The sequence below is a fragment of the Herpailurus yagouaroundi genome, unplaced genomic scaffold, assembly GCF_014898765.1.
Source record: "Herpailurus yagouaroundi ecotype Mexico unplaced genomic scaffold, PumYag 28, whole genome shotgun sequence".
Classification (NCBI taxonomy): domain Eukaryota; kingdom Metazoa; phylum Chordata; class Mammalia; order Carnivora; family Felidae; genus Herpailurus; species Herpailurus yagouaroundi.
This window is the reverse complement of record NW_024412376.1, coordinates 34,974,296-34,988,185: the sequence shown is the minus strand read 5'-3', so window position 1 is coordinate 34,988,185 and position 13,890 is coordinate 34,974,296. Positions and strand designations below refer to the sequence as shown.

The 13,890-nt window shown below is 32.6% G+C and overlaps 1 protein-coding gene across 6 annotated transcripts in view; it reads left to right on the top strand.

Annotated features, from left to right (window-relative positions):
* RBM46 (RNA binding motif protein 46) overlaps positions 1-13,890 on the top strand; it is a 48,079-nt gene that overhangs the window by 23,803 nt on the left and 10,386 nt on the right. The window contains exon 5 of one of the 6 annotated variants that reach the window (XR_005789140.1): positions 11,414-11,487. The exons of 4 other annotated variants lie outside the window; for them this stretch is intronic. Coding sequence is in view for 1 of the 2 variants with exons in the window: in XM_040471789.1 (XP_040327723.1) it covers positions 11,414-11,433 (20 nt within the window). In the remaining variant the exon portion in view is untranslated. The remainder of the gene's footprint in view (positions 1-11,413; positions 11,488-13,890) is intronic. One more of the 6 variants, XM_040471789.1, reaches the window with a different exon arrangement.

Below are 13,890 nucleotides of genomic sequence, written 5' to 3'. Positions count from 1 at the left end.
AGGATTCCTTTATCCCCCCCGATTTATGGTTTTGTTTAAAATACAGACAAAAATCTTATGAAGGACTAAAAATAATACTTGTTTTTTTTTATGTGTACCAAAGTACATTTTTGAATTCAAATAGTCTTAAAACCAAGAACTGCTTTTGCAAGAATTAACTATCCATTTAATATTCCTTCCTATATATAATTGAAAGCTCTGTCTACTTCACAGCAGAACATCTGGTAAAAAAAAAAAAAAAAAAGGAGAGTCAGTCACCTGTTTTATTTGCATGATGGCAAGTAATTGCTTTCTGGTTCTTTCCTTCCCTGAATTTGACAGTTAAATATAATCAAAACCAAGATTTTATAAAACGGCCTAATTACTTAAAAGTTTGGAAATTCGTTTTCTTTTGTAACAATCTAGGAAAATAATAATGTGTATTAAAACATACATGTGATCAGTATTTGTTCCAGTTGTTCCATGTTATTAACCGGCTAATGTGATCTGTGATTTCATTTACTTCATACATTTATTTGATCATGTTTGATCCTTTATCCTACAATTTCTTAGTATCTTTGGTTAATACATTCCTAAAATACCTGTTCTTATACACATTTTAACAGTAGCTACTGTTTTATTTTTAAACGTAACATCTGTTTTTGTCATTTAATATTTAAAAAATAATGGTTTGTAAATTTTCCCCTCTTGTATCAAATGTCACAATAAACTTTGCATGTATACTCAATTCTTAGATGTCAGCAGCAGTGTATAATTTTGCCATATGATGTCACCTAAATATATTTTTTAGCGTGGCTTTGAAAGGAAATTTAAATGTTATATTGATTTTGCTCTTTATGGCTTATTTTTTTGCAGGGGTGGGTGGTTAGCATCAGTAAAATGTGTATGAGAAGCTGCACTTAGTCTTCTGCCTGTCATGCCTTTGTTTATGCTTCCTATTTAAAATTTAGTAGGCGATAATTGCTTATGCTGTAAGCAGTATAATTTAGTGAGTGGACTAGTGAATGGAGACAGAAGATGTTTTGGAAAATGGTTTTACTGTGATGAATTTATTCAACTGATCATCTGTGCTTTTAACTACTTGAAAATTATTCAGTGTGGGTTGCTTCCAGGCTTTTTGGTTGGATTAAATATATCTAATTTTATTAGTTAATTTCAGATATATCATGTATTTTAGAGCAATTTATCCTCTGTTTAGAGTAACACATCTCTATGTAAGACATGGTAGGGCATTACCTCCAAAAATGGTGCACTTACCTTTGGGGATTCAAAACAAAAGAAAACAAAATTAAAAAAACCTTTAGTCTCCCCATCTAATTAGAAGTTTTAAATCACCAGAATATTAATAAGTACTTGGATTTTCTTGCTCCTTATATTTGTAGTATTGGCCTAAAGATATGCTAGTTACATGTGAGGCATTATTTATCTCATGGTAAGTGACATTTGAACTGTAAAAATGACGTGTATATGGATTTTTTATACATAATGTAATTCATATTTTAAGAAAATGATTTGTCTAACTATATACCTTCCTGCATTGTTTTGATTCAGTAAACACAATCTATATACCACATTAATAGTGAATTAGTGAATTCTATGATTGTATCTGTAAGTTTAGGTTAAAAAGTAGATAGTAATGCAATTATTAGAGAACAGTCTGTTGTAATTTTATTGCCTGATAATTTGGTGAGGGCGCTCTGAAACATCTCTTTTGTGTTTAAACTGTGTAGCTTGTTTTTTATATACAACTCAAGGGATTGGCATTTGAATAAATAAACTTGAATAAGAAAATGTAAACTAGGACATACAATTCTATCTTCCTTATTCAGTAGATAACTATGTTGACCTTTGCTTTTCATTTTGATTTTCTTTTATTATGTTTTCTAAGGATATTATTAATAGAAATACTTTACTTTTTTTAACTTTTTTTTTGTAATCCTGTTTTCTATGTAGATTTTTATAAGACTGCAGAGCAAGCCCATTAACTTAATATTTTTTCTTGTTACCTTTGTTTCAGCAGTACATGTTCCAGTCTGCTTGTTTACTGGCCAGGTTATGGGGTAAACAAATCATTTTGCAGCTTATGTGCCATATATGTGTATGGCTTTTTTTTTCTTCCATTGCTATGTTAATGTTTAGTTCAAGGGTGACTAAATCCGTAGTTATGAATTTATGAAAATTATAGATTATTTTGGGCACAGAATTTATAGGATTCCAAGTGAGCCAGTATGAGTCTATGGAAAACAGGTTTAACGTTGTATTCTGCATTATAAAGTTACAATTTTTACCAAAAGTAAAAGAAATAATCAAGCCGGGATGATTCTTACCTGTGTCTACTATGTGTCTACCTGTTTCCTGGAGAGCTCACAAATCAAATTTCGTTGTGTGATCAAGAATCCCTTAGAGATTCCTTGGTATGAAATTTAGATTTATCAAGTACAGAAATAGTGATGATACCAGAGTATTGGAAAGTTACTCCTTCTCCCTTAAGAACAAGAGGAGAAAAGGACATGTTAAGCAAAAATAGGATTGCTTGCCCTATGAAAGCACTCTCCTAGCTTCTGAGGGGGTTTTCTGAATGTGATGAAAGGATTATTTTTCTTTTTTCACTTCATAAATTTTTTTCCGTATGATTTACTTAGTAGTAGACTTAAGATTTTTAACTTCTTGTATTGCAGTGCATCTGAGATACCTGGGATTTTTCTGCTCTTTTTCCAGTCATCTACTTTTTATTTATATTCCAGCGTTTTTAAAAATCTCACCTCTCTGATTTTTAAAAATCTTTGTACTTTTATTTACTTTTACTTATTTTTATTTATTGTAGTTTATGTGCAAACAAGGAGTTACTACATTAGTGAACATGACTTGGGAGAGAGACAAACTCTTCCGTTAATTCTCTAAGGCCTCTGAAAATGGATTGTTGATGTCAACCACTCTTTAATTTGAATTGGTAAATGAGGGAATTAGTTCATTACCTTAAGATTTCAGGTAATTTTTTTTTCAGTTTCTTTAATTTGATATTTTATATTGAGAGTTTTTCCATGACAAGAAAAATTCTGTAGTCCACTCCCAAATATTTATATTTAGATATGGGGTATGAATAAACCAAAACTAAATCCAAGTATAATTGGCTTATTTATTTATATTTATCCTGAGATGCTGTTTAAATGTATAGTTCATCAGTTCAGGGAATTTATGTATCCTATTATAAAACTCAATAGGAAAAGTTGGAAACTTACCCTCAGCTCAGCTTCTTATTGGGGAGGGATGGCATTGTTTCATATTGATGGAATGCATGGACTTAAGTAGAATATTTATCTTCCCTCTGTCTTTTCTTTTTTCTTTCTTTTTTTTTTTTTAACTGGTAATGGATGGCTTATTCCCTTTAATCTTACCTCATTCTATGAAAGATATGGGTTATTAAAAGTATGTAAAATACAAAAGGATTCAAATTTTAAATTGAAAGAATTGAAGCAATGGGGAATTATGAATAGGAAAATAAAGCCAAGCAAAACGAAACAATTTATTGTTTAGGGATGTATGAATATGTGACAAAACCAAAGAGAAAAGCAAGGGAATGATTAACACTTAAAAAATAGGATCATGAAAAGAAATCAGGGTCAAGATTACTTTCAGGGTTAGAAGGAGAAATTGGAAATGATGCAAGAGAGACTTCTAAGTTACTGATAATTTTCTGTTTGTAAGCCTGGGTGGTGAGTACATGTTTTTATTTTTTAAATCATGTGACCTGTAGATTTATATATTACACCTTTTTCTGTTTCTATAACATTATTTAATAATTAAGTAAATAAGCTGCCAAAGAATGAACGTTAGCTAGTCAGCCAAGAGTAAGAACTTGAATTATTTTGTCAAAACTAGAATGAGTCATTATACTATAGAGATTCTCAAATTAGTGTAATTCAGGGTAATAAAGTTGTGTAGTTTCTAGACCATATATTTTTATTCTGCTCAGACTGTATCTGAAATGTTTTCTTCTGGGCCCCAGAGTTTAATTAAACCTTGACAACTATGGAGGACCTGGAAACTCTGTAATGTGAAGTAGGACAGTGAACAACTAAAGAATTTGGGGCTATTTAGACTGTAAATACTAGTACTTATAGGGGAAATATGATTGCTGTCTTTAAATGTTTGAAGAGCTGGTACATGGAAGAAAGACTTTAACATGAAGCTCCACAGGTTAGAATTAAATCTAATAGAGGAAAGTTTCAGGGAGGCAGATTATGATTTAATATAACCCAGAACTGTGTAAGTTTTTAAAGGACTAAAAACTCTGTATCACTCAGTTAAAAAAGAAAAAAAATTAATGTTTATTTTAAATGTTTATATTGCTAAATGTATGGGGAAAGGTGAGATTCTTTACTAGACTATTTTAACTCAGAATTATCTTCCTTAACAGTGCTTTGAGTATATTAGCTTGTTGAAGTCCTCTGAAAAATGTACTTTTTGAAACTTTGACTTAAGAAAGTTTTGGCATTCTTATTCTTAAATGAATAACCCTTTTGTTTATTATTATTCACTCTTTTAGGCTTTCTTTTCTCATACTTGGTTTATTAACTGTTAATCCTGGTTAATATGTATGTTCATTAACTAAATACTGAACACTGCTTTTATAAAGCCTTGAGGATTTGTAGTGAATCAGACCCAGTTGCTGCCTGCCTTCATAGGGTTTACATTCCATTGAGAGAGATACTCAGTTATAGTTCTGGTAAACATTGTGAAGAAGTACAGGGTGTATGAGAAGATGTAGTTGGATGACCTGACCTAATCTGGGATGAGAGGATCAGCTAATAGTATATTGCATTTAGAAAGAATTTCAGCAAAATAAAATTCACTACTTTAAATTTTGTATAGCATATAGGCTTCATAGACTAAAAGAGCATGGCATTTGGAGCCAGGTTTCCTGAGTCCATATCCCAGCTTCATTACTTATTTGGAAAAAGTTATTTTAACCTCTTTGTTCTTCAGTTTCCTCATCTATAAAATGGGAGTGTTAACAGTTTTTATCTCGAAGGGTAATTGTATGTATTAAATGAATTAAAATTTTAAAAGGCCCATTATAGTGCCTTTTGTATATTAAAATGTGCCATATAAGTACTGAAAAATAATATTTATTCAGAAAACAAATCCAAGAGTTTCCAATCACTTATGATAATAAATATTATTAGTAATAGTAATAATAGTTAAGATTCTTTGAACACTAACCATAGGTACTATACTAAATGCCTTTATATATCATTCTGATGCCTTTTTTAGGTAAATATTACTTTAACATCTACACTTTTTTTTGGTAACAGATGAAGAAACTTGAGTCTTTAGTAGATTAAATAATTTGCCCAGGATCCCTCAGTTAGCTAAGAGGCTGTTCTTTGTAACTTCACATGATTCTAGTGAAAAACTGACCTTAGTCTAATGTTAAGCATATGATAACAGACTGAATTCGTAGGATCTTTTCGGCCAATTATGCTTCTAAAAGTTAAAATGAATGAGATGGGTCTTTGGTCCACGCTTTACTTCCTTTTCAGAGACCAAGTTATCTTATCAGCCCTTCAAGCCAGTTTATTAGAGGACTTGAGTGTAGTGCGGACCTCAGAAATCTCTCAAGCCTAAATGACTCATTCTAAATTACAAAGATCTTATAAACAGACCTTGTTTACAAGCTAACTTTGGGATTTTTAAGCTTACTTTAGGGTAAGCATTGACAACCAGTAGTATATGTTGTGTCAAGGTGGTGGATGATAAAAATTTTTTTTTTCCATCTATCAGATGCTAGACAGAATTTCAAATAGTTTGTTTCTATCTATTTCATGGTCCCCTTGTTGCTTGGTACTCTCATTTTGTTCTCTGATTATATTCAACACATCTAAATACATGATTCATCCATATAATTTTTCACTCCACTTATATTTACTGTGTTTTTTCATTGTTATTTCCTTGCTTAGGAACCTACCAATGGCTTGCTGTTGTGGTACCATCAGGTCCTCTGAACTCCACATTCTCTTTTTCGGAATGTTCTAATGTTTTTCCCCATCTTACCTAACCATAGACAAATACCCTTTGTTTTGATCATCTGAATTTGCCATGCTTATTGGTACTTCCAGGCTTTTCCTAGTGTCGTTCACTCTGCTTAGAATATTCTTCTACTTGCTTTCATTTACTTAACCTCTTACATTAAGCTTTTCTTAGAGACAGTAACTGAGAATTGTTACTTCTTGTTCTTCATAATATTACTCAACAGTTCAGTAATTTTTATAATACTGTTTACTGTTATAAAATTTTTAATCCATCAGGATTGTAAAGCCAAGGGACTTTGTACATAAGTTTTTTTTTAATTTGTTATTATTTTTCCTGCATTTAATATTTAGCATGTCGTGCTTTTCAAATAATTGAAAATGATGTACATGCTGTAAGATTAAAAGGTATTGATTCTTAGGAAAAATAAAGTTTGCCTGTGCTTTGAGCAGAAAGTAAAAAAAGATTGGAAAATAAATGAGTTGGTAGGTACAGAACAATTACATTATGCATGGTGGTTAACAGGACACTATAGATTTATATTTCAATTAAGTAGAAATAATCAGTATCAGTTTTTAAAATGCTGATTAAATGAGTATTTCAAAATAGTGAAACCCTTAATATATAGGCTGAGTCATGTGGGTTATTTTATGTTAAAGATGTATATATTTTATTTATATGTATAAATGAAATTTGTATAGTGGAAGAATAGGAGATTGTGATTGTAGTAGTATAGAATATACTAGATCATATTACATACAATTTTATACTTTTCATTGACCATTATGATAGCCTAAGTTCATTACACAAGCCACAGTTATATTTAGTGCCATCTATAGCATTTGTTAAGCCTCTACAAATGGAAAATAATTGGCAATAGCTTATTGTATGTTATTTCTAAACTCGAGGTTATAATAGCTTGCATTTCTTCATTCTTCTACACAGGTACAGACTAAGAAGATGGAGTTCTTTCAGTTTATTTTTCTAAAGGCAGGAAAAGCCCTGAAAATTGAGGTTGCTAACATAGATGCCTTATTTGGAATATACTGGAATCCTGTGCATTTAGTTATTTTCTGTTTTGAAAAGAAATGGCAGTATGCCATATCTGAGAGTCTGAAAAACAGTTCTTCATTTTACATACCAGTTACTATAAAATTTATGTAGAATTCTTTTTCAAACTGATAACCAGTAAAATCTTCTTCAGAGATACACAGTATGCTCATATGATTAGTCTTAAGTGACTTTTAAAACTTTTCATCACATGTTTATAGAACAATTCGTATCTACAGTGTTAGGTCTTTGTGGATACAATGAAAATCAATACCTCAATTAGCAGGAGTTTTACTAGTTTATCTTTGCTGGCTTTTATTCCTACATAACAGAAGACTAAAAATAATGTATCTAATGATTGCAGTTTCATAGAAAACAGGATCCTGTCTGTGAACTTTGAGCTTTAATGTATCCTATTGACTTTCTGACATGCCTTTTCGTTTCCGTAGTTTTTCCTTGTGTCTTGATTACTGAATAATCCCTTAGCTAAATAATCACTTGTGTTATATAGCTGAAACTAAAAAAAAAAAAAGGAAAAAAAGAAAAAAATTCTTCTGAGGGAATTTCTTGGAATATATTTATTAACAGTCATACTTTTTCAAGGGAATGATGCTAACAAATGGCAAATTGAAGTACTAGCAGTAACCTTGTATTGACATTTACTTGAGATTCTGCTGATGGTTTTTACTTTTACTTTGAGGATTATCATCATCTCTTCTGTATATTAACAGAAATGTAATTGTCTTAGATTCACAGTTTAAATCCCAGCATTTTTCCTGTTAAATTTAACTAAAGATTAACAAAAAATTAATTGTAAAACTACAGGTGGTATGCCTTATGGAAGGAAGTCTGAGTCCATATTTAGTAATAATTTCAATTAGCATCTCTACTGAAAATCACCATTATAGTTTTTAAATTACTCTGAATCATTTTTATTTTATTTTGACCATAATTGTATTATGATCGGTGGTATTATTTTTTAATCGTAACTATAAATGATCAATTTCTCATATATGTATATCACTATATACACAAATGGTAACTGTTGTGATTTCCCTCCTTTTTTAACTTTATAAGTTACTACATTATGTACAAACAAAAAAGTCCACAAATTGTGACTGTGAGCTTTGTGATTTACCACAGAGGGACCATGTCTGTTTAACTACCAGATGAAGACATAAAATATCAACACCCCAAAAGGCTCCTTTGTTTGTAGCCCCACCCACACATTACCTTCTCTCTTCCCAAAGGAAACCATCCTTCTCTCTTCTGTGTTTTTGAAATTTATACAACATTTTACATACTTTTTGTCTGGCTTCTTTCAACATTATGAATAAAGATTGGTCGATGTGGCAGTACTGTTCATTCACTCTCACGGATTCCAGTATTCCATCAAAATGTTAGGATTTATTTGCTATTTCTTTTTTTTTAATGTTTATTTATTTTTGAGATAAAGACAGAGCACGACCAGGGGAGAGGCAGAGAGAGAGGGAGACCCAGAATCCAAAGCAGGCTCCAGACTGTGATCTGTCAGCACAGAGCCTGACATGGGGCTTGAACTCACAAACTGTGAGATCATGACCTGAGCTGAAGTCAGATGCTTAACCAACTGAGCCACCCAGATGCTATTTCTTTTGTTGGTAGAAGTTTGAGGTGCTTTCAGTTTGGGCTATTTGAATAACGATGCTGTGAAGATTGTTTTGTTTTGTTTACAATTTTTTACATGTTTATTTTAGAGAGAGTGCAAGCAGGGGAGGGGCAGAGAGAGAAGGGGACAGAGGTTCTGAAGCAGGCTCTGTGCTGAGAGCAGAGAGCCTGATGTTGATGTCGGGGTCAAACTCAAGAACAGTGAGGTCATGACCTGAGCCGAAGTCAGATGCTTAACTGACTGAGCCACCCAGGTGCCCTTGTGAAGATTCTTGCATACGTTCCTGTTGAATACATCGGAGTAAAAGTGGGTCATATTTTTAAAACTTTAGTAAATAATGCCAGCTTTTCAAAGTGATTATATAAATGTACATTTCACAAGCAGTATATGGGGTTTCGGTTGTCCCACACTCTTGCCAACACTTGGTCTTTTAGTTTTTGAAAATTTTGAACATTCTGGTTAGTATATATTACTATCTCATTGAGATTATAACTTTTATATCACTGTTTACTAATAATATTGAACATCTTTTAATAAGATAATAGGGCATTAAGGTATCCTCTTGATGAAAATGTCTTATTTTAAGTCTCTTTTCTCTGTATTATATTGGGTTGTTTGTTTTTTCCTTTATTAAGATACAAGCCCTTGTCGGATACATATTTTACAAATACCTTTGACGTTGGTAGCCTGAGCTAGGAGAGAGAAAAGCCATTTTCACTCAGTTTTGGTTCCCTGCCTGAGGTGCTGACCCAGTTTGTTGTCAAAAGAGTCGGTCAGAATATACAGATCCTATAGGGTTGTGTCATCCTCTCTTAGTCATTTTTACTAATTCTAGTTAGCCCTAGCTTGCTTTTATAACTTCCATGGCTTTGCTTGATCTACTTATTTTTTCTCATCAAGACATTGCAGCATTTTAGCCAGGCAGTACTTAACTCATTTGTTAGGAAACTCAAGATGTGGCTAAAGATCAGAGGCTCAATAGCAAGCTGGGTTGTAGCAGTGATGTCAGTCCATTGATTGTCTTTAGAGAGTGAAGGATGGAAAAAACAAATTCTTACTGATCAGACAAACATGATCTGCTAAAGACACGTGCTTTTGTAGAACTTACTATCTGGTGTTTTTCTGGGAAAAAAACCGTAACTGCTTTATTTGAAACAAAATATGCTGCATTTGAAAATAAATACCTTCAGGGGCGCCTGGGTGGCGCAGTCGGTTAAGCGTCCGACTTCAGCCAGGTCACGATCTCACGGTCCGTGAGTTCGAGCCCCGCGTCGGGCTCTGGGCTGATGGCTCAGAGCCTGGAGCCTGTTTCCGATTCTGTGTCTCCCTCTCTCTCTGCCCCTCCCCCGTTCATGCTCTGTCTCTCTCTGTCCCAAAAATAAATAAAAACGTTGAAAAAAAAGTAAAAAAAAAAAAAAGAAGAAAATAAATACCTTCTTCTGTGTGGCTTGCCTTTCTACTCTATTCATGGTATATACTTTGAAAAATAAAGAAGTTCTTACTGTTAGTATGTTCAATTTATCAATCTTTTAAACTTAGTAGTTTCTGTCCTGCTTAAGAAAACTTTGCTTACCTCAAATTCATGAAATATTTTCTTATATTTTAGAAAAATTTTTTTTAATTTTTCATGTTTATTTACTTTTGAGAGAGGGACAGAGTGTGAGCGGGGAAGGGGCAGAGAAAGGGAGACACAGGGTCCAAAGCGGGCTCCAGGCTCCGAGCTGTCAGCACAGAGCCCGACGCGGGGCTTGAACTCACGAACCATGAGATCATGATCTGAGCCGAAGTCGGATGCTCAACTGACTGAGCCACCCAGGTGCCCCTTAGAAATTTTTTATCCTTTAAATTTAGTGTGAAGTATGTGTTCAAGTTTTATTTTGCCTTCATATGTATAATCATTTACACAGCACTATTTATTGAAAAGACTACTCTTTTCCTGTTGCTTTGCAATGCCATCATTAGTGTAAATCAAGTATGTTATGTATATGTGTGTGTATGTATACTCATGCACACCTATCTACACATACATGCCTTATTCTGGATTCTGTATTCCATTGATCTAATTTAATTTACTACATTGTTTTGGTTACATTACTGTGAAAAGTCTTAATATGTGGTATAGAGAGTATCTTTATCCTTTCTTTTCCCCTCAGTTACCTTGGCTCTTCTCAGCCCTTATATTTCCATATGAACTTTACAATTAGATTGTAAATTTATACACAGTTTATACCAAAAAGAAGTCTTACTGGGACTCTGGTTAAAATTTAATTGCTTCTATATAGATCAATTTGCAAAGAAATGACATTTTATAGTATTGGAACTTCTGATCCATGAACATGATAGATCTCTCCATTTATTTAGGCTTTCTTTAATTTCTCCAAACATTCAATAATTTACCGTGTAAATTTCTCCTACATCTTTAATTAGATTTATTTGTAGGTATTTAATGTTTTCCAATGCCATTGTAAAAGGTGCTTTTTAATTTTGATATCTGCTTGTTCCTGTTTGTATAAATACAATTTATTTTTTTATGTATTGAATAAAACTATTTGATTCTAATGGTTTGATCCTACATTATTTAAAATTTTCTACCTATACAGTCATGTCAGTTGCAAATGATGAACTTTTTCCTTCCTTTCTATCCTTAAACTTCTCTTTTTTCTCTTGCCTTATTGCACTGGCTAGAACTGCTTGTCCAGCATTGAATACAAATGATGATAGAAGGTATCCTTTTAAACTTTCAATATTTCTTCATTAAGGTATGATGTTTGTTGTAGCTTTTATTTTATTATTATTTTTATTAAAATTTTTTTTTGATGTTTATTTTTGAGAAAGAGAGACAGAGCACGAGTGGGGGAGGGGCAGAGAGAGAGGGACACCTGGAATCCAAAACAGGCTCCAGGCTCTGGACTCAAAACAAGCCCTGTGGGGTTTGAACTAGCGAACTAGGAGATCATGACCTGAGCTGAACTGAGCTCGGACACATAGCTGACTGAGCCACCCAGGCGCCCCTGTTGTAGCCTTTATTAATAGAAGCCCTTTGTTACATTAAGGACATTTCCTTCTATTCCTAGTTTGTTAAGAGTTCTTTTATCAAGGATGAGTTGTGTGATGAATTTTATCAAATGCTTTTTTGCATCTACTTAATTACATTATTTTTATCTCTTATTCATTTAATGTAGTGAATTGAATGGATGTTTCAATGTAACATCAACCCTGTATTTCTGAAATAGATGCAGTTTGGTAATCATACATTGTCCTTTTAATGTACTGCTAAATTTCATTTTTGATATTTAGGATTTTTACATCTGTGTTCATTAATGAGATTGGCCCAGACCTTTCCTCCTAAAAATAGGAAGTTTTTTTTCTCTTTGATCTTAGTTTAGAGTTTTCAGCCTTTCTGTTATTGCAATATATGTATATTAAGGCTACAAATTTCCCTCATAAAGTATGGTTATAGCTACATCAGTTATGTTTTGCTGCATTTTATTTTTATAATTTAAAAAAAATTTTTTTTAAATGTCTATTTTTGAGACAGAGAGAGAGCATGAACTGGGGAGGGTCAGAGAGAGAGGGAGACACAGAATCGGAAGCAGGCTCCAGGCTCTGAGCTGTCAGCACAGAGCCCGACGCGGGGCTCGAACTCACGGACCGTGAGATCATGACCTGAGCCGAAGTCGGACGCTTAACCGACTGAGCCACCCAGGTGCCCCTATAATTTTTTTCAAAATATTTTATTTTGATTTTTTTCTTGAACATGGGTATAAAATTCTAAATACATGGAATTTTTGTAATTACATATATATGTATGTAAACTCCAACATCCACTCTTATTGAAATCTAATACTAATTAATGCTTTTACCACATTCTAGGCAATGTAAGAATCTTCATATTTCTTCTTTCAGTTTGTATAGTGTCTTGGTATTTCCATATGTTTTAAATTTGTATATTTTAACCACTGCATACCTAATTATAATTGCTTTTTGTTAATATACATTTGTATTCATTTACCACTTACATATTTATCATTTCCTTTACTCTTCATTTCCTGTTAAATCTCTAAACTTCTATGATTGTTTCTTTATATTCTGCCCAAAGAACATTCATTATATTTCCTTTGGTGTGGATATGCTTATGACAGATTATCTCAGTTTTATTTACCTGAATATGTCTGTGATTTACGTACCTTTTCATTTATGTAAATTGTTATGTGCTGTCAAACCGTATATATGGGTATGGGTATTATACGTACATATATACACACATTTTTTTTTTAGATCAGTTATTTCCTTTAGCCCTTTGAAGTTACAATTCCACTCACTGTCTTCTGGCTTCCATGGTTTCTGTTGAGAAGTCAGTGGTAATTTACTTACTGCTCCTTTTAACCATAAACCCTTCCTATCCCTGGGAAAATTTTAATATTTTCTCTTTGTGATTTTTGGAAGTGTCATGGTGATGGACTTACATATTGTTTTCTTGGTCTTTATCTTAACTGAGACCCTTCACCACTTCTGAAATCTGTAGATTAATGTTAATCATTTGTTTTAGAAAGTTCTAAGTTAATCTGTTTTCAAATACTGCTTTTGTCTCATTTTTTCTTCCTTTTTATAATGGTATTCCAATTACACCTATGTTAGATCTCTTTAGTGTATCCCATGTATGTATTCTACATTTTTCATTGTTTTGTATGGTTAGTCTGTGTATTTTCTTCAGACCTTTTGTTTGGTTCATGAATTTTTTTTTTTTTTTTTGTAATCTGTGTCTAACATGCCGACAAAACCATTTATTTGGATTTATTTCTCAGTTCTAGAATTTCATTTGACTCTTTATGCTTTGTATTTTTTCTTCAAAATTTTCAGTCTTTTATTTCCTTTAGCATGTTAGGCATAGTTATTAATATTCAGTTCTGAAAACTTTATCTATATTCCCTGTAGATCAGTTACAGTTAACTGTTGTTTCTGTTGGTTTTAGGTCACATTGTTGTATCTTTGTATGACTGATTATTTTTGATTGAATGTCAGATATTGTCTATGAAAAATATAGAGGTAATTTGAAAGCTAGCATGTTGTTACGTTACTCATAGAAGATTTATTTTGCTTCAGAAAGATGGCCAAGGGACTGGCAATCCCAGATTGCCTTAATCCAGGCAGGGATTGGGAAG